At 38.9% G+C, this 26,763-nt stretch overlaps 1 protein-coding gene across 4 annotated transcripts in view; it reads right to left on the bottom strand.

The window, feature by feature from the left end:
* The window catches only part of ano5b (anoctamin 5b), a 67,655-nt gene that overhangs the window by 21,990 nt on the left and 18,902 nt on the right, over positions 1-26,763 (bottom strand). Inside the window, exons 1-4 of one of the 4 annotated variants that reach the window (XM_088333698.1) lie at positions 25,005-25,051; positions 24,505-24,596; positions 6,388-6,452; positions 1,085-1,192 (exon numbers count right to left, since the gene is read on the bottom strand). In XM_088333698.1, coding sequence (XP_088189824.1) covers positions 1,085-1,192; positions 6,388-6,452; positions 24,505-24,556 — 225 coding nt within the window. In that variant the 5' untranslated portion in view covers positions 24,557-24,596; positions 25,005-25,051. Of the gene's footprint in view, positions 1-1,084; positions 1,193-6,387; positions 6,453-24,504; positions 24,597-24,682; positions 24,852-25,004; positions 25,052-26,763 lie in introns of those variants that run through there. The other 3 variants (XM_088333695.1, XM_088333694.1, XM_088333697.1) reach the window with 3 other exon arrangements.

The following is a 26,763-nucleotide window of genomic DNA, read 5'->3' as shown; positions in this document are numbered from 1 at the left end:
GTTAGCGGACGGTAGATTCAAGGTTTTTTTTTTTTACTCTACTGATTAGATTTTCGCCTGTTTTAAAGTTTTGCTGGCACTTGTGCTGTAAATAAGAATTTATGGAGGGTTGAAGTCATATTTGCCGTTTTTTGTCTGTTCTCTGTGTTGCAAACTGTTTAAAGGTCACAGCAAGATAATAAAAAGAAAAGTCACATCGCCCGTGTTGAGGCTTTTTAGAATAGCAGTGACAATACTTTAGTCATTTCATTAGCATCATTGTTTGACATCATGGCATGCTAACTTAGGCATTGTTCTCCTGTAGTGCGTTTTGTTATGCGATTTTACTAGCAGGGTTCGTAAACCTTTTTCATGGCCAAATTCAAGAACTGTTTTTCTGCCAATTTTCCATTTCTCAAGGACCATTAAAAGAAGAAATCCGGTCTGAATCATGTATTTTGCAGAGCCACAAATATATCTGCAAATCACATAAGTGCTTTTTAATCCTGCGTGAATTGCATGTCTATCACAACGTGTACATTTTAGGTATTGAGTACATTTAAATCGCTAATACTTCTGAGGATCTGAACAGTACGTGTGTACATATTTTTGAGAAAAATCTCTCCCCATTGTGGTGTTGGATAAAAATGACAGTAATTTGTAGTTTACATTTTCAGTTGCAGGAAGTTCTTTCCATTACAATTTAACACTAGGAAACGCTATCTAAATATTTTGCATGGAGTCCATAATTGAAACGCAATCCTTGCACTCATAGACATTCCATAGTACCCTGTGTTTAGGTTTAGAATGCACTTTTATTGTTGGGCACGAATTGTAGGTGTGCGAAGACGTCTTGTAAGACAATGACGTTTCAAACTCATGCCAGTTGCCGTTAATCGCAACGGAAGAAGGCATAGCGAAGCCACCAGAGAGCAGTGTCGATGTCATTTTTAAGCAGATTTGTTGAGAAAAATGGCAACAATTTCTAGCATTTACAATCACTTCACCCAAAATTCAAGCACTATTCGATCCTTGAAAACACAACATTGAAGTTCAAGTATTTTCAAGGATTTTAAGCGTGCCGTGTGGAAGTGGCCTCCAATACCTGCTTCTTCTCTCCATCTTTGTCATCCACATAGGACAAAACGAAGTCAATTCTTCGCACTCCGTCCCTGAAGAACACCGTGTCCTTGTTCGGTTGTAGTTGCTCTGTCTACAGGATCAACAAAAGGAAAGGGAAGTCCTGGTTAGTTTTGCCAATGGCTGGAAAACCAATACCAAAGACGAATCCCCAAAGATTATATAATCAAATTACGTTGTTTTGTAGTTGACTGATGACAAATGAGGAATAATTACTTTCAATTATTTACATTAATTGCAACCTTCAGTCATCATTCAGAAAGCAATAATAAGTCTTTATTGCCGACTCATTAAGATTGAAACGCGCTGGACTTGGTTCCGATTTGTTGCGTGGCAGCCTCAAATATGATGGTTACGGTATTGAATACTAACGCTAGCTCATTATTTAGTTACATTTGAGGTGCTAGCTAGATGTTGTGTTAAGGAAAGCTAGAGATTGAACATCCACAGTATCTGCCCTGCTACGTTGTCTACCCTCCTGGATTTTTTTCTGGGGGCAATTGCGTGGTTTCATTTGTTTAATGGCTTTGTTTACTCACTAATGAACTGTTGTTGTTCACCCCTTACTCTTGTCTTCTTGTCTTGTCATTGAGGGAGAAGGATGAGCCTGCTTTTTCTACAGGGCATGCATCTCAAGAAATTGTACCGGCAATTGGCACTAATGTACGCCTTTATCTAGAACCTGCCGTATTATTCAACTGGACATTCTGTAAGTACCTCAATTGTATGTTGATGATGTCTGTGTATTGTCTGTTGCTGCCTTTGCAAAATTAATTGCAAGCTGGTCATCTTGGTTGGGGCGGGGGTGTCGGGGTTACCTCATGGGCTGCCCGTTCTCAAAGTTTCTTCATTTTCCTCATGTCGAGACTTTACATCTCTTGTAGGTTTGGTGGTTTGAACAGGCCTTTGAGGCTTTTTTTGTGACTAAGAGCTATACAAATAGCCATGACTTTACCTTATTCCACAATGACATAACCTGGATAACTGACTTTGGTGCGCTACTCCAAGTTACACACCTCTGTAGTCCCATTTGTCAAGATAGTTCTGATATTGTCAACTAAATACCGCTCAAAGTCCATAAATTGTTTTGCGATTTGCAAATATATATATTTTTTCTTTAGTTCCCATGATTTTATAGAGGCTCCTAAACAAGACACGTTCAATATATATATATATATATATGTATATATATATATATATATATATATATATATATATATATATATATATATATATATATATATGTATTTTTAATCTCTAAATCTGGGTTTCTCTGTGCATATGTATTGTGGGCTACAAAAAATGACCATTTTATAGAGGCTCCTAAACAGGACACGTTCAATATATATGTATTTTTAATCTCTAAATCAGGGTTTCTCTGTGCATATGTATTGTGGGCTACAAGAAATGGCCATTTTATAGAGGCTCCTAAACAAGACACGTTTTATATATATATATATATATATATATATATATATATATATGTTTATATCTGTGCATATGTATTGTGGGCTACAAGAAATGGCCAAATTCATCGAAGTGGTGATATCACATTGAGAATTATCAGCAAATGTTGTGCATTTTTTGACTATGTACTGGATTGCAGTGATTAACATAGTTACAGTAAATGCACATAACTAATATTTTTAAAGGGAAAGTGTGTATTATTTATCGCTTCTTAGTCGTAAAAAAAACAAAACCTCCCGGTCTTGCTGTAGCCAGTTTAGGGCAGGTCTTTGGGATAGTAGGAATCAGTGTAAAAGCTCGTGGCAAAAAACTTATAGCAGCATGCTCCAAGCTTAATTCTAACATTAAAGACTTGGGAGTCTAAACTTGTGAGTTGATTTGATCTATATGAAATAGACATAAACTATGTACAATCACATCTCTTAAGTTTTTTTAATCAAGAATTATATCGTGTTCTCTAACTAGCTGGGTGGCCTTGGGGTAGAGCGACCGCCCCGAAACTGGGAGAATGCTGGATCATGCCTCGGCCGAGTCATACCTAAGACTAACACCATTGGTAACCATTGCCTCCCTGCTTGGTGCTCGGCATCAGGAGTCGGATCTGGGGGTGTTTGGTCACTTAATGACTTTAAACTGTCACGACCAGAACGGAATCAGGACCCAAATGCGTAGCGTAATTACAAGTTTATTGATAGAAAGAGGAAGGGCAGCGCCCGCGATCCGGTGCTCGCTGGACGCAGGAAGCAAGCTGCTCACACAATCGGATCGTGGATCTTCCGGAGCGGGAGATGGCGGTGTCAAGGACGGAAAAAAACAGGTAGATAGCCGGGACAGGAGAGCAAAAACGTGGTTGGGATCAAATAACAGGTGGTAACCCGGGACGGGAGAGCAAACGTGGTCGGGGTCAAAAACAGGTCGTAGCCGGAGACAAACGGGGAGATCAGGAACGGACGGGTGGAAAACAGGTGCAAAAAGAGGGACTGACGGGAGTCAGAGTCAAAATGCTTGCCTTGTAGAAACAGGGGTTCACTGACGGACTGACAACAGGCGAGTGAAAGAACTGAACTTAAAAATGACGGGGAACCAATCATGTAACCCACAGAGGCTGGCGCCAAACGAGCGGGCACAGGTGATACTAATCAGTCATCATGACATAAATGACAGCTGTTGTGACATATGGGTTGGGTAGAACTATTGTCTGATCATTGACCAAATAGAGTCGCACATGTGTGTGTATGGAAGCTGACCACTGATTGGTTGGGATGAGGCAAGGATAAAAAGAAGAGCATTTTATCACATTGGCTATCTGCTAAGCTAACTAGAAAGATGCATACTAGAATTTACATTTTGTTTTTCACATTTTGCAATATTTTAGACCATGTCACTGTTCTGATTTTTTCTTAGAATCAGTGTAAATGGAAAAAATAAATATCTGCACACTAAACCAAATAAATACACTAAATCAACACCCAAATAAAGGAGCCTTGAATATATTTCAATGCTTTGCTCAGAATATTATTTTACCAACCAATTTATATACTCTTGCTCAAGGGGAATAAAAAATAAAGTGTGTGTAAAAGTCTATATTTGGAGTCGATATTATGTCTGGAGGAGTAACTGTGAAGCAAGTTTTAAAGCCCCCACCGAGCTTGTTTATCAGAGCCTCACAATCCATTTACACGCCTTCTTGTTAGAGTGAAATTAAACTGAAAGAGGAAGTTAATGTGACCCAGTGCTTGAGCATCAAAACAGCATCAAGAGTGCCGATGATTAAATGTTCCATTGGAGGGCTGAAGTGATATAAGCATGCTTTTCAGAGAAGAACAATCCCAGCCTGCTCCCGCAGAGTATCAATAGTTTATGTGTCCTTCTGCGAAAGGATAACAAGAAGGCTTTGAATAACTGAAGTCTTGTGATTCAGCAATAAAGAGTGGCAAGTCACAAAAAGGCCATCAAGCATATGCTGCTGCACAAGCACATTGACTGTCAGCCTGAACAAGGAAATCCCGTTGTTGTGACACCAAGGCTATTCCGTGTGTTTTATAGTCAAAACACAACAGAATTACAGAAATTATGTCACCATTTTGAAATTACAGGGTTTGTACACCTTTAATGGCCAAATTCACGCAATTTTTGAGGCTTTTAAAAGCCAATTTTCCAGTTTCTCCAGTACCATTAAATGAAGCAATTCAGTGTGAATAATATATCTTGCAGAGACACAAATATAAATGCAATCTGCATATGCGATTTTCAATCTCGTGTGTGCATTTATCAAGACATAATTTTTAGATCCAGAGAAAATCGCCAATTGTTGGATGTGAACAATACATCTGTAAATATATTTGAAACAAATCTTTCCCCATTGAGGCGTTGGGTAAAAATGATAGTAATGTGTAGCTTTCATTTTCAGTTGCAGGAAGTTCACCAATGGGAAACCCTACCTTAATTTTTGCATGGTCCATAATAAATGTTCATAATTGATACGTAATCCTTGCACAAATACACATTTCATCGTACCCTGTTTAGGTGTCGCATACACCTGTCCTCTTGGATGCGACCCGTAGGGGGCGAGAACACTTCATAGAACAATGCCATACAACCTAATGCCAGGGGCCGTTCATCACGAAGCAGGCAAAAATGCAAAGCCACCAGAGAGCAGTGTTGACGTCATGTTTAAGCAGACTTGTTGAGCAACAATGTCAAGCATTTACAAGCATTTTACCCAAAACTCACGTACTTTTCAATCTTTGAAAACGCAAAGTAAAAATTCAAGCATTTTCAAGAATTTCAAGCACCTGTACAAACCCTGAATTAAGGCGATGAATGAAATTGTCACTTTCCAATGGCCTAAAGTGAACATCTTTGTCTGAAGCTGCTATGTGTATAGTGGGTAGACCTATGACATGCATCTGCTCTGAAATGCTCGACTGGAACCAAATAACCGCTTTGACACTTCCATTATTGTCTTCCCACAAAATCAAATCGGCAACTTTTTACTTAACTGAAACTGATAAATGTAACTCAATCTTTTTAGTTCAAACAAATATAAATCTTATTAATGTGTTCACATGTTTAAGACTTTCACCAAGACATTTTAATGCCAATTAAGGCCTTATATTTCGAATAATGAATTCCATGCCTTTTAAGACTTTTTCAGGGGTCCGTGGGAACCCAAAATGCATTTTAATTACTTTAAGTCTCTCATTTGTATTCTTCCTTGCGTATTTAGCACTCATATTTTTTGCAAAAAACTATACAAAGATATATGGTTGTCAAAAAATGTTAACTGTCACCTTAAAGACTACTATACCTTCTAAACAGAATTGGATTAGTATGAAAATGCTATCTTCATTTAAACGTGCATAGAGTTTGATAATAACCCCTAAACTCAACGAAAGCACACCATTTATATTCACTTCTAGTGTTGACACCTTAGCACACACTGCCTTCAATTATCCAAGACTGCAGGGGGCGTTTAATATTCTGAATCCCTCCCTCACGGGATCACATTTGATAAGAATACTGAAAACATCAATAATAATAACAATAATACATGGCATTTATTGCTGCCTTCCTTGTATGCATCTAGTCACGGTGGTTTAGCACAGAAGGCATTATCATAACATTCAGTTTTGAAACTAATACTCTACAATAAAAGTAACGCACACATACAAAAAGCGTGCGTTTTCTAACATGCAGAGATATTTGCATATATATATGTATACATGAATACACAACTAGAATTCTGTACTTAAGAGACTGTTTAGAAGTTAATGATGGTGCAACTGCGTTCCATCTTACCTCAGTGTGTCCCGGCAGTGTCGTTCGCTCAGATATTGAATTAAGATCAGTCCCACCATTTTCATCTGCAACATAAATAATGCCGTTTTTCAGAGGGTAAACCAACAAATCATTAGAATTTCCAAAAGCCCTCTGGCTCACCAAACACAGAGGAAAAAAAACAAAGCACAAGAACTTATCTTAACTTGCAAGCCACTACTTTAGGTGAGATAATTCCAGTACACAGGGTTCGTACATCTTTTTGATGGCCAAATTTAAGTACTTTTTAAGGAATGTCAAAGCCAACTTTTCAATTCCAGAACTGTTAAAAGAAGAAATTCAGTGTGAATCATGTATTTTGCAGATCTACAAATATATCCGCTATCTACATTTGCGATTTTTATTGTTGCGTGTGCATTCATCAAGACATGTGATTTTCAGATCTTAAGCAAATCACGGAAACATTTGTGTATTGGAAGGTTGCATGAAGTTCTTCCCATTAATATTTATCACTGAAAAATGCTACCTCTATTTTTCTGCATGGCCCTCAATGCATGTCCATAAGGGGAACAAACCCCTACCCCAAAAACAGCCTGTAGAGGAATGGGCACCGCCAGGCTGTACTTGCCCAAGACACCACAGGAGGTGGTGCCTCTATGACTCCGGTGGTTAAAGGATCCTTGAACCCTGAATCCTTGCACTAATACACATTTCATAATGTCCTGTTTAGGTGTAGCATGTACATTTCCCGCAATGCATTCACAGCTCTCTCCCGCTATCTCCATATATGTGTAAATATATGTTCATATATATTATATAAAACCGAGATATCTGTACTCATACCCGCCCCTGCCCACCTTAAAAAGATTTTCTCCTGGGATATATCCATAAGTCACCCTTTTTTTCACTTTGAAACAGTGAATTTCTCCTAACAGAGATATTTTCATGCCTGATAAAAGTAGTTTAAATAGATAACATTGGTATATATATATATATATATATATATATATATATATGATATACCGTATGTTCACGACTGTAGGGCGCACCTAAAAGCCTTTATTTTTTTCAAAAGCTGACCATGCGCCTTATAATACAGTGCGCCTTATATATGGATCAATATTGAGTCACAAGGTCTCGCAACTAAGGCAAGCAGCCACCGACTAGACTTTCCCCCGTAGGCGAAGTAGTGCGCGGTGTATGCTGGGTATATATACCGGCATTTCATTTCCTAACCAATGTGTCAATCATCATTTAAATCGGTCACTATTGGATAAAGTTATTCATAGGTAAAGGAGGCGGGTCCTTTTCAGCATTTACAGGCTGAAATAAAAACGTAAAAATATTTGAGTTGCAGCGAGGCTTTTAACCAAGACAAGAAAGTTTGATCACATGACCCCATTTTTAGCTAACCTGTATTGTCTCCCTGGCAGCTTAAGATATGATTTTAAGGTTCTGTTGGTATTTTACAAAATCATGCATGGACTTGCTCCCTCATATATTCAGATTTAATTTCCCCATATGTTCCGGTCCGCAGCCTTCGCTCTGAAAACGCTGGTCTACTAGTGATCCCAAGAGCCAAGAAGAGATCCGCAGGTTCGAGAGCGTTCTCCATCCGGGCCCTGGTGCTGTGGAATGCTCTTCCCCCTGAGATTCGATCTGCAACCTCAGTGGAAATGTTTAAATCTAAGCTTAACACACACTTCCACTCTATAGCATATGAATAACCTAGATCTTATGTTGATAATATGTGTATTATTTGCCCTCATGTAGGTTTTAGATGAGGGGATGGTGTCATAGTAGTCTGCAGTTTGCAATAGACTTTGATCTGTGCAGCCCTTTCCGATTCTTTGTGATTAAAGACTATTCAAATAAACATGACTTGACTTGACTGAGCCTGAAAATTGGGTTTGTTCTTTAGTTTCAATTCATAATAGAGTATTTTATAAATACAATAATGAAAGTTTTTTTCTTTCCGGACTTTGAATATTGTAGGACCTTTTTGGAGCACAGTCCCTGAAAAAACAAGGGATTACTGTGCATGTGACGAAAATTGAATAACAGGTCAGCACACTCCTAAAAGCAAATGCTGCTCCTCTCTACTGCATTGAAATCTTCCTCAAGAGTTATGACCAAGTTAAAGTGGCTGCACGTGCCTCACAACCGATGAAAGGCACCAATGAATCTTGCTCCTGCATTAGTATGGTGACAATTCATGAAAACAAGTTGGGATTGAGATGAAATCAGCGGCGCACATGCTCCTGTCCTTCTGGATTACAATGACGCACTGCATTCCAGCAGGGCAGTGTGGCAGACACAGCTCTCTGCCTGCCTTTTATTCTCCAATGGAGGGAACGTAGCACTTCCTGTGGGGGAGGCTGGAACGTGCATGGAGATGGCGAGGGGGTTGGGCTTAGCTTGTGCGTCTCCGCAGTGCCAGATGTCCCACGTGGACAAGCCACAAAGGACAAGCCTTCTTCGGGCGCAGTGTCTGATTGGATGCAGAGATTGCAGACAGCGACGACCAATAGAAGACGTTTCTTGTGTAAGCTCTGTGAGAAAACTTCTCATAAAAGGGTAGAAATGTGCCACGGATTAGGGGTGGGCAATACTGGTATTTTTGGCATCAATCCGATCAATGTGAATACAGGATAGTATCGATCAATCGATACTGATCTGAAACTGATAGTGATCTCGTGATCTTTGAAAAAAATTGACTCCTTCCCCTTGAGTAACTTTATTTTTATGTTAAAAACAGCATAAAATGGTATGTTTTTTCATGAAATAACTACAATAGAAACTTAATCAAAAATGTACAAAAATATTTGTATTACAACTGTTTCTGAACAAAAGTCAGAGCCCATCCCAGCTATCTTCGGGCAGTGGGCAGGGGACACCCTGAACTGGTTGCCAGCCAATCACAGGGCACACAGGGACAGACAATTCGCTCGCTCATTCACACCTAACAACTATTTGGACTGACCAATTAACCTTAAATGCATGTTTTAGAATGTGGGAGGAAACCGGAGTGACCGGAGGAAACCCACGTAAGCACGGGGAGAACATGCAAACTCCACACAGGGGGTTCGATCTCATGACCTCAGAACTGTGCTGCTTACGTGCGAACTACTGCGCCGCCGTGCTGCCCTTAACGACAACCTTTTCAGGACAAATGACAACAGTCAAACAAAAAAAAAAAACAGCAATGTAACAAAAATACAAATACTGTATAACAATGTCAACAAGACAACTTAAATACCGTATTTTCTAGACTATTAGCTGCACCCAAAAAAAAAAATAAACTTGGCAGATTTGTAAAAGTGTGCATTGTAATCTACTCTACCTTTATAAAGCCTGAAATATCTTAAATTCATTAAAAATGAAGAACTACACAAAAAGCTTCTCCATCCAGTAACCATTTATGAATGTGTCGATCCCTAACATTTATGTTCTATGAAATACATTTTTATCTTCTGTATTAATCTCATGTGACTTATAGTTTGATGCGCCTTATTTCTGAAAACAATCTTTCAAGGATGGGTATTTTTGAAGGTACGTCTTGTAATCTGGTGCACCTAATTTCCTGGAAAATACACTACCTTACCTTGCATAATATTTTGAAAATAAAATCAGAAGTGTAAACAAAGTAATACCATAATTGGATAGAATTTAAAAGCATTACAAATGCTCCCCTACTTACGACCATTCGACTTACGAAAAACGTTAGAACATTTTTTCGGGATGTCGAAAAATATACGGACATTGATGTAAGTTAGACTTTGTATTGTGTGGACCTTTTTCCGAGTACAGGACATTACTGTAGTGCTTTTTTCCGCCACTACCGGCGTGTGGTGCTGTGAGAGTTCTCCCAGAATCCACCTGGAAGTAGTTGCTGGTTTGTGTGTGTAAACATTCCATACTGTCTTTGTCTATACTATCTCCAGCGCACTAAGCACTTTGACATTTTTATTGTTTAATATCTTGTGCATCCATTTAATATGGTAAGTGTAAAGAGTAAAGAAGAGGCCAGCTGTTTCTTTTGAAATGAAAGTGGAATAAGAAAGCTTGATGCGGTGGAGAAAATGGTTGGATCGCTTTTTTCGGCTAATCTTCCAAAAGTAGGTTACACTTAACTTTATTTATCTCAATAGAGCATATTGTTTCATGAAATGTTTATTTATTTAGTATAAAACAATACAGGTTACTTATATAAACCTTAAACATACTTATACAAAAATTAAAAATCCATTACATAATAAATATAGCACTGAAGCAACTTACTAACAAATTCAACTACGAACAGTCGTCCAGAATCTCGTTCGTAAGTAGGGCAGTGTCTGTAATGCATGCATAATCATATGAAACACTAACAACATTCTTATAGTGATAGTCAAAATGTGAAGACAGTATTCATCTGAAGACTAATGTATCCATTCGATCCAAGTACTCACTCAGTATCGAAAATATCAACATTTGGATCGATTTGCCTAACCCTTACTAAGGTTAAGAAAAGAAAATCTCCGAGTATAAACAAAGACACGTTATTGAAATTGTGCTAAGAAATGTAAGCATATAAGCTTTTGGTATGCACAGGCTGCTAACTTTTCTCTTTTCTCATGTGACATGTACACAAACATAGTGGACAGTTATCAGACTTGAGTAAATAGAAGCAAAAGGCCAGCAGTGTGTCAGAGTTACTTCCGCTGAGGGGCCCAACTACCCGAAAACTGAGCCAACTCACAATATAAATATTCATGAGTAGGAACAGTCCAAAATCCAACCTTAACTAGCATCTGTCTGCCTTATGCAAAAGTGGATCAAAGTCAAAAACATATCAAAAACACATATTAGTCTCTGTAAATATGGGTGCTCTGAAACCGATTTTTCTTTCATAATTGGATACGGCTGTTGTTGAATGATAAAGTCATATTGACCATTTAAAAAAAAGAAATAAAACTACTTAATTTCTGCTGTGAATAACCAAGGTTAGAAAATGCATCCAAATTCATTGCTCGAGCGCCCAGTAGGAAGTACATGTACAAAAAGTATACTGATCATTTGAGTATCTTCTTTTATAAAGATGTATGGAGTTTTTTTTTGTTATTCTATTTTTTCCTATACAAAAAGAATATACATTTTGAATGTCTAAAGGTCGTCAAATCACCATGTAGGGATAATGTTTTAGTAAATTCACGGAAGTGTCTTGTTAGTGAATACGTTTAAATCACAGAAATCACTAGAATACTACTTCAAGACATGGCTTACTTTAAATTTAAGCACGTTTAAGTAGTATTAAAGCCAATTCTCCAATTTCTCTAGCACCATTACAAGAAAAATCTAGTGTGAATCATGTATTTTTGCAGAGCCACAAATATCTTTGTGATTTACAAATGCAATTTTTAATCTTGTGTGAGTATTTATCACAGACAATGTGAAAATATTTAAAAACTGTGTTTTTCTGCAATTTCAATCACATAGAGCTTTTTGGGAAGACATAGGCTAAAGTGACTACCCTGCTGTGTTTTTATGGTCTTGGTATTTTACACCATATAGTACGCTAAGCAATGTGTCACATTCATCCCCCCGACCGGCTGTTTCCATGCAGGGCGTTGCCAGGGCCCTACTGGGAGCAAATTATGGTTTAGTGTCTTGCCCAAGGACACTTTGACATAGTCATAGGAAAAGGGGATCGATCAAACAACGTCTGTGTTCTCATAAATGTTCCAACATTAATGCTTTGATCTTAATCCCGATAGGCATTGCGATTGTTTTATATTCTATTCTACTTTTGACATAAATATTAATATTGAAATAATATGTGATCAGTTTTGGACAAAATAAATGATAAATCTTCATTAAAAAACAATAAATGGAGCCAGTATGACCCGTGAAAATGCAAGAATTAAAAAAGACAACAAACAAACACTATAAAACCACTATTGTCTATCGGTTAGGAACGATCATGTCAACAATTAAACCAGTGCCTGCAACTTGCCACACCATCTACTCATCTACAAAACAAGTGACTGCATCACGTAATAGTTTTACCCTATGAATTCCCATGATGGCGTTACCTTTCAATCCGCAGCTAGCTTTTACCCATGGGCGGTACCAGCCTGTTTTTAGGTGTGGTCAAGCATCCCTAAATTCAACCCAAGCACCCCTAAAAGTATAGCATTTTAAAAACTTTCTTTCCCTTTATAAGAAGAGGATATGTTTAAATATGATAAAAAAAATGTTAGGGTGCTCTCAGAACCCAAACAGACGGTGGACCCAGACGCGTAACGTTTTCACACAAGCTTTATTTTACGGGAGCGTGAACACAAACGCCAGTGATTCTGCGATCGCTGGGCAGAAGAGATCGAAACCAGACAGGACAGACAGGATCGATACCAGAAACAGGATACACGAGCAGATACCGGACAGGGCGAGACAGACGGGATTGATACTTGATACACGAGCAAGATACCGGACAGGATGGGACAGACGGGATCAATACCGGATACTGGAGACTGGAGAAGGTTACTGGACAGGACGAGAAAGACGAGATCAATAGTGGATACAGGAGAAAGATACCGGACAGGACGAGACAGGTGGGATCAATACCGGATACTGGATACAACAGCAAGATACCGGACAGGACGAAAGAGGCGGGATTAATACCGGATACTGGCACACGATACCGGACAGGACGAGAAAGATGAGATCAATACCGGGTACAGGAGAAAGATATCAGACAGGACGAGACAGGTGGGATCGATACCGGATACTGGAGAAAGATACCGGACAGGATTAGACGGACAGGATTGATACCGGATACTGGAGACTGGAGCAAGATACCGGACAGGACGTGACAGGCGGGATTGATACCGGATACTGGAGACTGGAGCAACATACCGGACAGGACGAGACAGGCGGGATTGATGCCGGATACTGGATACACGAACAGGATACCGGACAGAGTCAAAATACAGGTCTTGCAAGTGCAGAAGTTTGTTGACGGACTGACAAGAAGTGAATGAGAGCACAGAGTTAAAATAAGAGGGAAGTCAATCAGGCAACGAGCAGCAGCTGGCGCCAAATGGGCCCCAAGTGACGGCAATGGACAACCGTGACAGGTGCGGGGGGAAACTGGGCCAATTCAGGTTTTCCACAATGAAACCCCAGATAAAAAATGTGCACTGCTCTATATATATATTTTAATTGGCTACACAAAATGAGATCTATATAAACATTAAAAATTAATGTGAAACTATAGATAATTTAATGTAAAAAAAAGATGAATGAATCTGTAACTTGCATGGGCTTAACTTACATTAAATAGACAATGTGTATTATCTGACCACTAGATGTTGCTGTATTGTGAAGTAGAACCAAAAACGAGTGCAAGGAGGAATACAAATTATGGAGACTCAAACTGACCAGAATGCACAATTTTACCTCCTTTTTCCTGCCCAGCCTTTTTGAGGATTTTAGTTACCCTTAGCATTTAGATGGCTGACAATTAGCTTATGTTACGTAAAATCAAATAAAAATTCCTCGAGCAACAAGTATTTTTAAGAAACGCACGTCTATACCACATTTTGTGTATTTTTTATTCATTTTTAAATCAATATTGTTCTTTTTAATTAAATATTATTTTCTACCACACCGCTAAATACAACAGTCCCTTTAAACTTAAATATTACGATGGGGTGGATTCAGGGCCGCAATTGGCTTCCAGGCCGCATGTTAGAGACCCCTACCCTAGACTTTTAAATCACATGTGTCTCATAAAAATCTATGGGAAAGACTGCTCACTAATTACAAAAACTAGAACAGAAAACACCCCTTTCTTTTTAAATTAGAAATCAAATGGAAATTTCAATGCTGTTCTGAAAAATCGCAATGTGTTTTTTTTCCAAATCGTGCAGCCCGAGTATACTGGACTGTCTCAGAAAATTAGAATATTGTGATAAAGTTCTTTATTTTCTGTAATGCAATTAAAAAAACAAAAATGTCATACATTCTGGATTCATTACACATCAACTGAACTATTTCAAGCCTTTTATTATTTTAATATTGCTGAATTTGGCTTACAGCTTAAGAAAACTCAAAAATCCTATCTCAAAATATTAGAATATCATGAAAAAGTATACAAGCAGGCTATTCAACTAATCACCTGAATCATCTAATTAACTCGAAACACCTTGCGAGGGTTTCCTGAGCCTTAAAAACACTCAGTTTGGTTCAGTAAACTAAATCACTGCTGATCTGACTGCTGTCCAGAGGACCATCATTGATACCCTCCATCAGGAGGGTAAGACACAAAAAGAAATTTCTCAAAGAGCAGGCTGTTCACAGAGTGCAGTTTCAAAGCATATCCACAAAAAGTCTGTTGGAAGGGAAAAATGTGGCCGGAAACGCTGCACAACCAAGAGAGATGACCGCAGCCTTGACAAAATTGTGAAGAAGAGCCGCTTCCAGAATTTGAGGGAGCTTCAAAGACAGTGGGCTGAAGCTGGAGTCCAGGTATCAAAAGCCACAGTTCACAGACGTGTCCGGGAAATGGGCTACAATAGCCGTATTCCCATGGTCAAGCCACTTCTGAACTCAAGACAACGGAAGAAGCGTCTGACTTGGGCTATGGAGAAGAAGCACTGGACAGTTGCAGAGTGGTCCAAAGTCCTCTTTTCAGACGAAAGCAAGTTTTGCATTTCATTTGGAAGTCAAGGCGCCAGAGTCTGGAGAAAGGCTGGAGAAGAGCAAAATCCAAGTTGCTTGAAATCCAGTGTGAAGTTCCCACAGTCAGCAATGGTTTGGGGAGCCATGTCAGCTGCTGGTGTTGGTCCACTGTGTTTCATCAAGTCCAGAGTAAATGCAACTGTGTACCAAGAGATTTTAGAGCACTACAAGCTTCCATCTGCTGAAAAGCTCTATGGAGATGAGTATTTCATTTTCCAGCATGATCTGGCACCTGCCCACAGTGCCAAAACCACCAGTAACTGGTGCACTGACCATGGCATCACTGTCCTTGATTGGCCTGCTAATTCCCCTGACCTGAACCCCATCGAAAATTTGTGGGGTATAGTTAAGAAGAAGATGAAAGACACCAGACCTACAAATGCAAATGAGCTGAAGGCCGCTATCGAAGCATCCTGGGCATCAATAACACCTCAGCAATGCCACAGGCTGATTGCCTTCATGCCACGCCGGATTGATGCAGTAATCCGTGCAAAAGGATTCCCAACCAAGTACTGAGTGCATCAATGGACATTTTCAAATGTTTGATTTAGTTTTGCTGTTATAAAATTATTTCTTTTACTTGGTCTGAGGAAGTATTCTAATATTTTGAGATAGGATTGTTGAGTTTTTTTCAGCTGTAAGCCAAAATCAGCAATATTCAAATAATAAAAGGCTTGAAATAGTTCAGTTGATGTGTAATGAATCCAGAATGTATGACATTTTTGTTTTTTTAATTGCATTACAGAAAATAAAGAACTTTATCACAATATTCTAATTTTCTGAGACAGTCCAGTATGCTTACATGTTACCCAATGCTAAATCTATTGCACCCTGGTCATCCTGGGAGGAGTATTATCACTTGTGAGGCCCCTTGTCAAGGTTTCCTTTTTCCTCATGCTGAGGTTTTGTTTTTCCTTGTTTAAGATCAGTGGCTGGAATAATTGTAACCTGTGCAGTCCTTTGAGATATTTTGTGATTATGGGCTATACAAATAAATGTGACTTGACTTGACATGCAAGGAATAACCCTTTAAAAACAACTAATGGCGATATTTGGGTATTGTATTCTAGTGATGGGAAATGTAAGCACCATAAAGGAGTAAAGCCTTCAGGGAAATGCTCCACTCACACACAGGGGCTTCAAGATGATTAATTTCCTCGACTATGGTATAATATGGACAGAAAAATGTATAAAATGCTTGGTGCTCTGAAAACCAAAAATATATTTGAAGAGTGTTTATCAAGAGAGTAACAGTGTGAGAGTATGTATCATTGTTCTATGTTAGTTGGTGCGTATGCAACAAGTGAAAAAGTGGACTAAGGAGGTAAATAAAGTGCTCATTCGTTTTCTTTAAAAAAAAAAAACAATATTTTTTTCCAAAGTTTTTGGACCCAGGGTGTTTTTTTGGCAGATAACCTCACCTGCTTATGAAAAAACAATTTCACATGGTACAGATAAAGCAGGGGTGCATACATGAGTGGTAGGAAGTTTCTACAGAATTGGAAGTGCACATTTCTGTGATTTCTAGGACTAAAGGTGACTTTCAACTCTGGAGGCATTTCCTGAATCAGTCTGGACTTTAAACATCACTGCATTATTCATAAACACACACCTCTATCACGGTTAATGAACCATTCATCAAAAATACTGGGCACATGCTTCAGGGATTTAACCCAAGGAGCACATCACTTCAGTATTCCCTTGATATTTGTGATTAATTCATTCCATAACCACCCATATTCAGTGAGTTTCCACCAAGAATATTAAATTTAAATCACTGGTAGTAACAAATGCAGTGAAAAATGATTCAGTTAAGTGAGACGTCCATGCACTACATCCTAGTCACTAGGACCTAGTGAGTGTGATCGTAGTTAAGAGAGCATCTTTTACCTCATTTAAAAAAAACATACATTAGGTAGTACAATCTACCCGAGCACACACACTTTCTGGCGAAGATTTCTGGTTGACCAATGGTAACCGGCAAGGCAGACAATACAGACCCAAACGGCCGTCACTCAAACACCTCTTGGGGTTCATTTCTTAGTGCGGCACATCTATTCAAAAGCGAATTGCTTCAACACATGTGAAAAGTGGTCTGTGTACAAAGGCCTACGTAAGTTCAGGTGCCAGCTTTAAGTGTCCGTCTGGAAACAAAATCTTACCTTTTAGTTCCGCCTTAATCATAACTGTTCATTATTCATATTATTTGACCTATATAATAGTCAAAAGTTTATGAAACAATTCAGATTTTTCACACCAAATTTGTGATTCATCCAAGAATCGGAAATTCTCCACAACCCTACAGGGAACATATTATTTTAATGAAGTCAAACGAGAGTGATGAGTGGAATCAAAGGAATTCCCTCAAGGTGAAACGTGCTTTATATAGGCTGTCAGCTCGAGCAGTCTGAAGCAAATTTACTCAGGACCTGCATACCATTCATTAAGTTGGGAGTGCAGAAGATCAATCTCGAACCTGAGGCATTTGCACAAATTAGGAGTAAATGGAAGGAGACCAAGAGGGAGGCCGCGATTGACGTGGATGGATGGTGTTATGACTGCACTGCAGGAAAGAGGTCTAAATATTGTCGAAGCAAGAGCTCCTGTTGGTGATAGGAATGAGTGGAGAGGTGCTGTAAAAGGATAGAGGGATGTTTAGATGGGTTCTAAGGGACCGGCAGGGCACCTGTATGATGCGGCAGGGGTAAACCAGTGAAAGCTGTCGAGCCCTGCTGTTGAACAGAAGAGTGTGTTGTGTCACCCTGACCCGAGTGACATGGCCGCTTTCTTCCAGTTTTATCTGGAGGGACAAAAGCATGACCAACTTGGGTGCCGAGGTGCCTAACTTGCATTTGGGTTGGCCATGGTCCAAAAATGTTTGTGTTTTTTTTCTACTTTTCCCTTTTTTTATTTTCTTTGTTTTTGTATGCGTTTGTCTTGCTGTCAGTCACCCCTCTTGAGGGATATGACCAGGGTAGATCGATAGATAGATAGGATCATGTTGAAATTATTATATATCAATATTTTTCTTTAAATGGACACTGTGTAATAATTGACCACTATATGTTGTTGTGTTGTGTAGGGCAACCAAAAACAAGTCCTACAAAGTAGAAAAGGAAGACTACAAACTACAAAGACTCGAAATAACCAACCACAATTTTCTTCTTGTTTCCCCCCCGAGCCTTTCACAAGGTTTTTTGTCTTTTGGGGGTACCCCTAGCAGCAGGATGGTGAGCCTCAGGTTCTGTAAAATAAATACAATTTTATAACCTAAGAGCGTTTTTAAGAGCACGTTTATATGGTGGTTCATTTATTTTTGTTTATCGTTCAAATCAATGTAAGGTTTCTTTTAATGAATGATGTTCTTTAAACAATACACATTGTCCCTTTAACAAATGTCAGTAACTGTAAAAAGGAACTGTAGGAGCTCAGTGTATTAGGGCAATGAATATTACAATATTGAAGATAAGCTGCTTAGATTCTGGCTTCAGACGCCCTCGAGCATCAACTTTAATCACCAACAAACTAACTCATTATGAGTCCCAAGCAACAATTAAAGCGTAAGTATTTTTGTGAATTTCACTCATTATGAAAAAAGGCTCTCCTTTTTCAAGACATAACCGTCTGTAATAAATAGGGTAACAACAGTGGTTGACACTTAAGGGATACTAGTAAAAAAATAAATTTAAAAAAAAAAAGAAAAATATTGACAGTATGAGATATGTGCAAGCAGTATATATTTTAACAGGGATTTCTATCAGCCGAGTCCAAAAGGAATTTTTCTCCCTCTGCGCCCTTTCTAACAGTTACAGACAACACATTTGCCTAAATAGATTACACGATGACCTCATCTGCGCTACCAGAATACAGAGTCAGCCAAAGAATACGCTGTGAAAACAAAAAAAATGGCACTTTTTCAAGAGACTGAACCAATATGATGTAATTGATTAGCAGGGTTTCCATTTTTGTTATAGATTGCCTCGAGTACATCTCAGTGTCTTATTCATTGAAATTGTTACTTTGAGAGCTGGTACATTTGCTTCAATTTTTATATTACATTAAAATAAAATTTTTATTATTTCCCAAACGGGTGTATAGCTAGACAAAGGCACATCAAGGACTGTGAGAGATTTTAAATAACATTAAAAAACATCATGATTGAAACATTTTAAAATGAATATTACATTATGTCATCATTTCCGGGAAATTTAGGTATCATAAATAAAAGCACTGTTACACTAAGAAGGATACTCCTTTTTAAATAAAGAAAAAGTTAAGTTACTTCTAAATTTTATTCAGCAGGTATTTGGGATTTTTTTTATTTACCAGATTTCTCCCTTGATTTTTGGAGGAGACTTTGCCTTGTACATTTATGGTTAAAATTATTTTCGTCCCAGCTTTTATTTTCGAAGTAGGTTGAATAAAACTACATGGTTTGATGCATCAAACAAAAAAAAAAACTAGGTGTGAATGAGCGAATGAGTTGTCTGTCCCTGTGTGCCCTGCGATTGGCTGGCAACCAGTTCAGGGTGTCCCCTGCCCACTGCCCGGAGATGGCTGGGATGGGCTCCAGCCCCCCCGCGACCCTAATGAGGATAAGCGGTACGGCTGATGAGATGAGATGAGATCATTGTCTGCACCGCTTATGCTCAGTATGGCTGGGGGTGCTGGAGCCCATCCCAGTTATCTTCGGGCAGTGGGAAGGGGACACAAGGAGACAGACAACTCATTAGCTCATTCAAACCTAGGGATATTTTGTACCGGCCAATTAACCTGAAGTGCATGTTTTTGGGAATGTGGGAGGAAACAGTGCCCAGAGGAAACCCACGCAGGCACGGGGAGTACATGCAAACTCCGCACGGGGAAGATGCGGTAGCTGGATTTGAACCCTGAACCTGCGCATCTTGGGGCCGCACGCTAACCACCTCCATCTGCCGTGCCACCCATGTGTGCTTTCATATCTAAGCATTTATCCAATAACATTTCAGCCATTACTTGTTGCCAGGCTCAGAAATCTGCCCTGAGACCTTTAACAACAATTGTCAAGGCCCTTGTAGCATAGCATGAGTGTCGATAACGCTGCTGCTTTAGCCAATCAGGTTTCGAGTTGGCGACACCAAGAACTTTTAGCAGTGTAAGAAAACATCAGCTATGGGGCGGTTATGCACAAAAGTCGAAAATCTATTATTTTACAAAAGCATTTTAACTAATGAAAACTAAACTTTTTCATAAAAAGTAATTTTGAAAATTACAACAAAATATTAATTACAAATATTGACCAATCACAAGAGAAAAAAATAGCCTTGAAGGGACCGGCTCTTGATTGGTGGGGAGCCGAATTCTGTCGTTCACTCCCATGAGACGGCTCATAGAGCTGGTTCGTTCGCCAACATCAAATCACTATAGGCCATCAAGAGGCCTGGGTGTGAAATTCATCCACCCCATTGGTTTATAATTATATTTTCATAAAAAAGTTCATGTTTAATAGCCACTTTGAAATTATTTTAATAACGATGTTGCATATTAATATCATTTTATAATACCCAGTTCCGCACAAAGGGACTTTGAGATAAGTACCTTGAATTGCTTTCAACACACCATCCTCACGGAATGCGAAATTTGTCCCTCAAGCATTCATATTGAAAATGCTTGTTCTACAATGATTTCACAAAATGATACAACTAAGAAGTCATATTTTCCTTTTCGCAGATCCCTTAACCACCTGGGTTGTAGGGGCATCCCTTCTTGCTGTGTGTCTTGGGCATATACAGCAGCGTATGGAAGCACCCACGTCTCTCGAGGCCTTTTTGGGGAGTATGGGTTTTCTCCCTCACTTGAAACAGATAGTACTGGTTTTCATGTTTACCAGCAGCGCGAAAACCCTCATAATCTGACATACATGTATACATGCAAATCTAAATGTCAGATGTGATGTACCTGAATCTAGATTTGTTATCGCCAGTCAGACTATCAATATGACGCCGTTTACATAGACTTCCAAGAACTCTCACAACAACTCTCAACTTCCATTGTAAACCTCATCATTGAGTCACTGTAACAAAAAACAAGATTGGTCCACAAACGTTCAAACACTGCACCGATGCAGATAACGCACAACACCCCCCCATTATATGACTTAGTAGGTAGCGCAGTAAGTAATTTCTCAGGCTTTTGGGGAACATCAGTTCCCCTGCTGACAGGAGGAAAATGTACCTGCTAGAGCACATGTGTCAAACTCCCGGCCCGCGGGCCACGTCCGGCCCGCCATGTAATCATATCCGGCCCGCAAGACCATTTTACATTATTTTTATTAATGGGCCGTCAATATGAACAACGCCGTCTCATCCCTGGACATCATATTCTGACGTTTTAGTCACTGTACCTATTCCTTCACATATGACTTATACTATATATACTAGGGGCCGGGGACCTATGGCTCGCGAGCCATATATGGCTCTTTCTATTAGTACCTGTGGCTCAGTGACAAATTTGATTGCATGCAAATTTTCTCCATCTCGTTCAAAACTTGAGCCATTAATCCTGTTCAGATACACGCAAAGCCAAACCAAATCAATACTTTTCAGAATACATAGGGCACGTTTTCACTACGATTTACAGTCAAGGTGTCACACAAAAAAACCTCGTTTTGGCTGTACAACGCTAAAGAATCCTTTATATAAAAGCTTACTATATAATCTATGTTCAGTGTTCAGATACTTTTTGATGAATCCACGGAACAAATTGCAAATACGTCAAAACACCGGAAGAGAACTTAAAGTTATGTGATTGGGTGAGTGGGAGGGATGGGTGGAGCTATGCAAAAAGTGCAAGCACTCCCTCCCATCTCTCGCCCTACTCCGTCTGCGCCAAAGGGAAGCACATGACGCTCCCTGTTCTCAGAATGTTGTGACGTTTTTACAAAATAATTTGTGTAGCATTTTCATATTTCTACTTTTGACAGGAGATATATTGAGGAGAGCAAAATCTTTTGGGATATTTAAGTTTTTTTTAATATATACATTGACATAGGAGCAAAGGAATTTGAATGTTATTTTTATGTTAAGTTGTTTAAGTTAAGTTCTAAGTTGTATAAATTAACAAGATATTTTTATTTACAGCAAAATAATAAATACTGTACTAGTGATTTAAGGTTTAAATGTAATATTCTTGTCTGTTTTTATTCATATTTATGTTCCAAAAACATTCAGTTTAAGTGTGTTCAATAAATGTGTATCCTGGTTGGCCCGCGACCTTAAGTGTGTTATGAATTTTGGCCCCTTGTGCAATTGAGTTTGACATCCCTGGGCTACAGGAAGGATGGCTTTGTCCTATGGCGTTTCATGGACCAATTGCAGATGGTGGGAGAAAAGACCATGGAAGTAAAGCTGTCATCTGTGATGATAAACAATTACAACCCAATGCAAGCCACCATAAAATCAAACATCAGTCAGTATGAAACTGCTTGCTGTTCCCAAAGTGCTCTGAAAAAAACCATAAGAAAAACCGTTCATTATTTATTTATTATTTTACTCATATCTATTTATGTCTAGTTGAAACATAAAACGCTGAACCTATATATATACTGGCCTTTTTTTTAGTTTAATGCACATTTCCCTTTTGAATTTATTCAGTAGACCAGGGGTCTCCAACCATTTTTAAGCTGTGAGCTATGTTTTGTTACTAATTACCACAAAAGGCACCCTGTTTGATATGCATACCTAAAATAGCTCATCAAGCTATTTTAGGTATGCATAAAATATTACCTTGTTACTACTATGTTATTACCAGGTTATTCATTGGAAGTATGGTTAAACTAGGGGTCACCAACCTTCTTCAAGCTGAGAGTAACTTTTTGCTACTTATCAGCGCAAAGGGCACCTTTGATTTGTATTTCTAAAATAGCATCTTATCTTGTACCCTGTAGGGTTAATTAATTTATCAGTCTTGCCAATACATTGTAGTGCTTTATTTAAGGGCCAAACAAATGCTGTGCACCAGAACTAAGACAGCATTTTCAAAGGGATGCCTCTGACAAAAGACACATAGCCGACACAACCCATTTAGCATGCCCACGGGCATTTACTGGTGGTGAAGAAATATAGTGCTCGTTCTCCCTTTACCTGATAAAATAGATAAAGGAAAAGATAACCTGATTAAAGTTTCATTTGTATGCCTGCCGACTCCGGGCAGGAAATGCAATACCTCTGCACCAAGTGGAACTCAATACCCTGCTGCTTCACAGTTTTTGGTCCTTCCAAAACACAGAAAAAATAAAAGCTAGCCCCAATTATTGCTTGCTTGCGACTTTCTTTACGACTAGTTCTACTGGAGACGACAGTAGCTCAGGAGGTAAAGCGCTCGTCTTGGGATCAAGAGATCGCAGGTTCGATTTTCCAGCTCCTCCGTGTTATATGAGTCCCTAATCCACAATAAGTAAGCAGTTGCCTTGCATGGCTGACTCTGCTATCGGTGTGTGAGTGTGTATGAATGGGTAAAGCGCTTTGGGAGGTTTTAAGTGACTTGAAAAGTGCTATATAAATGCAAACCATTTACAATTACTGCAATTGGAAAATGAACACCAGAGTAAAGAGAATTTAATTCGTGCTTCAGTTATCGCTGGTCCACTCCTTCGCGGATTTTCAATTTAATTGTCATTAAGCATTTTATCGGGCTGAGCATTTCACACCTAGTGCTCCAGTATTGTCTTTTGGTGATGTGACGTTCGCGAATGAATCGCCTCTCTGGGCTGGCTCTTGGAAGTGAACAATAGCAGACAGCTCTCTAACAGACTAGAGCCTGTTCCTTTCGAGACGCTTTTTTCACTTGTTATTGGTCAATATGCATGTTTTTTTCCAGGGATTCTGTGTTGTTGACTTTAAAATTAATGCTATGATAATTTAATATTTTTATAACTTTGGTGCATGACCGCCTCCTTGCTGATGTTTTCTTTCCATCTGACTGGCTTAACCAACAGTATTATTGACAGGTATGTAATGATATAGAAGGCCTTCACAAACAATTCTGAAGGCCTCCAATCAGATTGGCAATAAGTAATGTAGGTGATGTGATGTGTGGTTAATTGCTTAAATAAGAAAGCACACGTCTGGTAGCAGCACAACCAGGGGGAAAGCAAAGAAAGGAAGCTGACAGACAATTTGGAAGTATTGAATAATATATATTCATGGACAAAATATAATTACATTACACCATTCAGATACTTTTATGCTAGAACCAAATCCTTTGCAGGCCTTGATGGCCCACCAGTGCATATTATATAATTGTTGATTCAGATACATGGTATAGACAGTTTCATGAAATATTTGTACTTTTTCAAAAAACTGATAAACTTTGTCAACTGTTAAACACTTTGCTAAAAGTCTAGATTTGTGTTCTAAGAGCATTACAATAAAGCACCTTCAATCCCAGGACTGTATTTAGGTCGCATTACTTCCGTTTCTTTCAGCATGGAATAAATACATTTACCATGGTCAGCTGATCGACAAACGCTGTGAACAGAGAAAAAGATCATTCAAGGGAGCGTGACAGCATTTGTTAGCGTAAACACTAACAAATTTGCTGATGGCTTACTTACTCATATTGCTTCATTATTCATGTTTGCATGCCAGTAACAGCCCTTGTACATGCACTGGTGAAAATGAGACACGCTAGCCATGATTACATCACAGTGCACAACCTGCACTTTAGGGCCAACATGGATGCTGAAACAGCAAACAGGCAAAGACACTGGGTGTGATTAGCACGAATCCCAGCACGGCGCTAACAGCCCAACAGAAGCAAATTTGCGCTCAACAGCTTGGCGTCATGGGGACGTGTACATGTAATGAGACGAGGGGAGGAAATTAATGAAAGAACGGCCAGACAGGCATCACAATAAGCCTCGCATCTACCCATACCTTGGTGCAGGTTAATCCTGAATGCGGTCAGCACAGCAGGACCATCTTAAGGGAGCAGATATAAGAATTAGAAAGTAGTCTTGTGCTGTCAGGGGGAAGGAAATAAACAAGAGTATATTTTTTAAAATGCAACAGTGATAAGACCCCTCTTCTCTCAGGTAAGCTTAGATCAGGGGTTGGGAATGTCCATAGAGTATGGCTCACAAGCAAGGTATGGCTCTTTTTCTGAATACATCTGGCTCAGAGAAAACAAACGTTTGTATTATTTTTCAAAGTTTTATTGTACGCAAAGCCAAAGTGAAAATTGAACATGTGGTTCAGTACACAATATGCAGGGCAAAGTTTAAACTAGTTTACAGTCACGGTGTTACACTAACAGACCCGGCTTTGGCTGTACAACTCTATAGAAACCTGTATATAAAAACAAAGTAGACAATACATATTTCCTGTTGAAACATGTTATGATAAAAACCCACAGAACAAACTGAATACACCCAAAAACCCCAGCTAAGCACCCAGAGCAATTGATTAGTTGGGTGGTAGGGGTGGGCTGATATCTGCACACAGAGCGCACTTCCCTAAATACATCCGTATCCTTCTCATTTGCAGTATTTTGTGACAATTTTTTAAAAGAACTCTGCCCGCACGTTGTTTTGAAACCATTATTTACAACAAAAATGACAGTCAAAATGAGCCTCAACGAATCTTAAGTAACGATGGGATGGAGACAGATTTTAAGTGGTATATTTATATTGATATGTGATATGGGCCCTGGTATTATCATTTCATAGATTTGTTTAAATCATCAAACCTCACACAGTGAAATCAAATGTATTTGAAAATCACTTTTCATGGAATAAAATACCATTCAAAGTGCTGTATGAAAACATTAAGTGTACACAAATACCATAAAATACCACAAAATAAATAGTAAAAGAAATAAAATATGATTATGGAAAGGCTCAGACTAACCATGTGAAGAAAGGGACTTGAGAGAGGCTTATGCACACTGATAGAGATGGCAGCAGATGGCCTCAGGAATTTCAGCCATTGAACCATACCCTGCCAGTGTGCTCCCAACTTGGGGAAACACGTAAATAATAAAAATAAACATAGAAAACAACTGCAGAAGAATAAATAAATGCGCAGAAGAATTAGCTTTTGTCTAGAGAACGAGTTTGGCAGTTTCGTTGAATTGTGCTTCCATGGCTCTTTGAGTCAAAAAGGTACCAGGCCACTGGCTTAGATTAACTAAAAGATAATGAAGAGAATCTTTATCAAACTATGTCTACCAGAAACTGGTGAATTAAAATGAGACTAAACTGAATACCCTGCAGCAAATTTCTCAAGTATATTTTACATTCCATTTCATCATGTGGGTACACTTCTAAGTTATTTAAACTAATCAGATGTGAAAGTAGTGTTTTCAAATCATATTAATATCTAAATATGCCTGTGTCATGAACCGGAACAGGATAAGGACCCAAACGCGTGACGTTTCTCATACAAGTCTTTTATTTTATGGGAAATGGGGAGTCATGCACATTAGGCAGCAGTCTAGCATTAAATGATAGGAAGCCAGAGCCAACAAGATCGATACTGATTGCCCGAGTAGATATCGGACAGATGGGGTCGATACCGGACAGGAAGGGACAGACAGGATTGATAAAGAAACAGGATATCTACATTAAACAGGACAAAATAGACGGGAACAAAAACTGGAGAGAATAATAAACAGGAAAAAAATAGACGGGAACAA

Source organism: Urocampus carinirostris, chromosome 4 (genome assembly GCF_059441175.1).
Source record: "Urocampus carinirostris isolate Australia breed hairy pipefish chromosome 4, RoL_Ucar_1.0, whole genome shotgun sequence".
In the NCBI taxonomy this organism is placed as follows: Eukaryota; Metazoa; Chordata; class Actinopteri; order Syngnathiformes; family Syngnathidae; genus Urocampus; species Urocampus carinirostris.
This window is presented reverse-complemented; position numbering and strand designations above follow the sequence as displayed.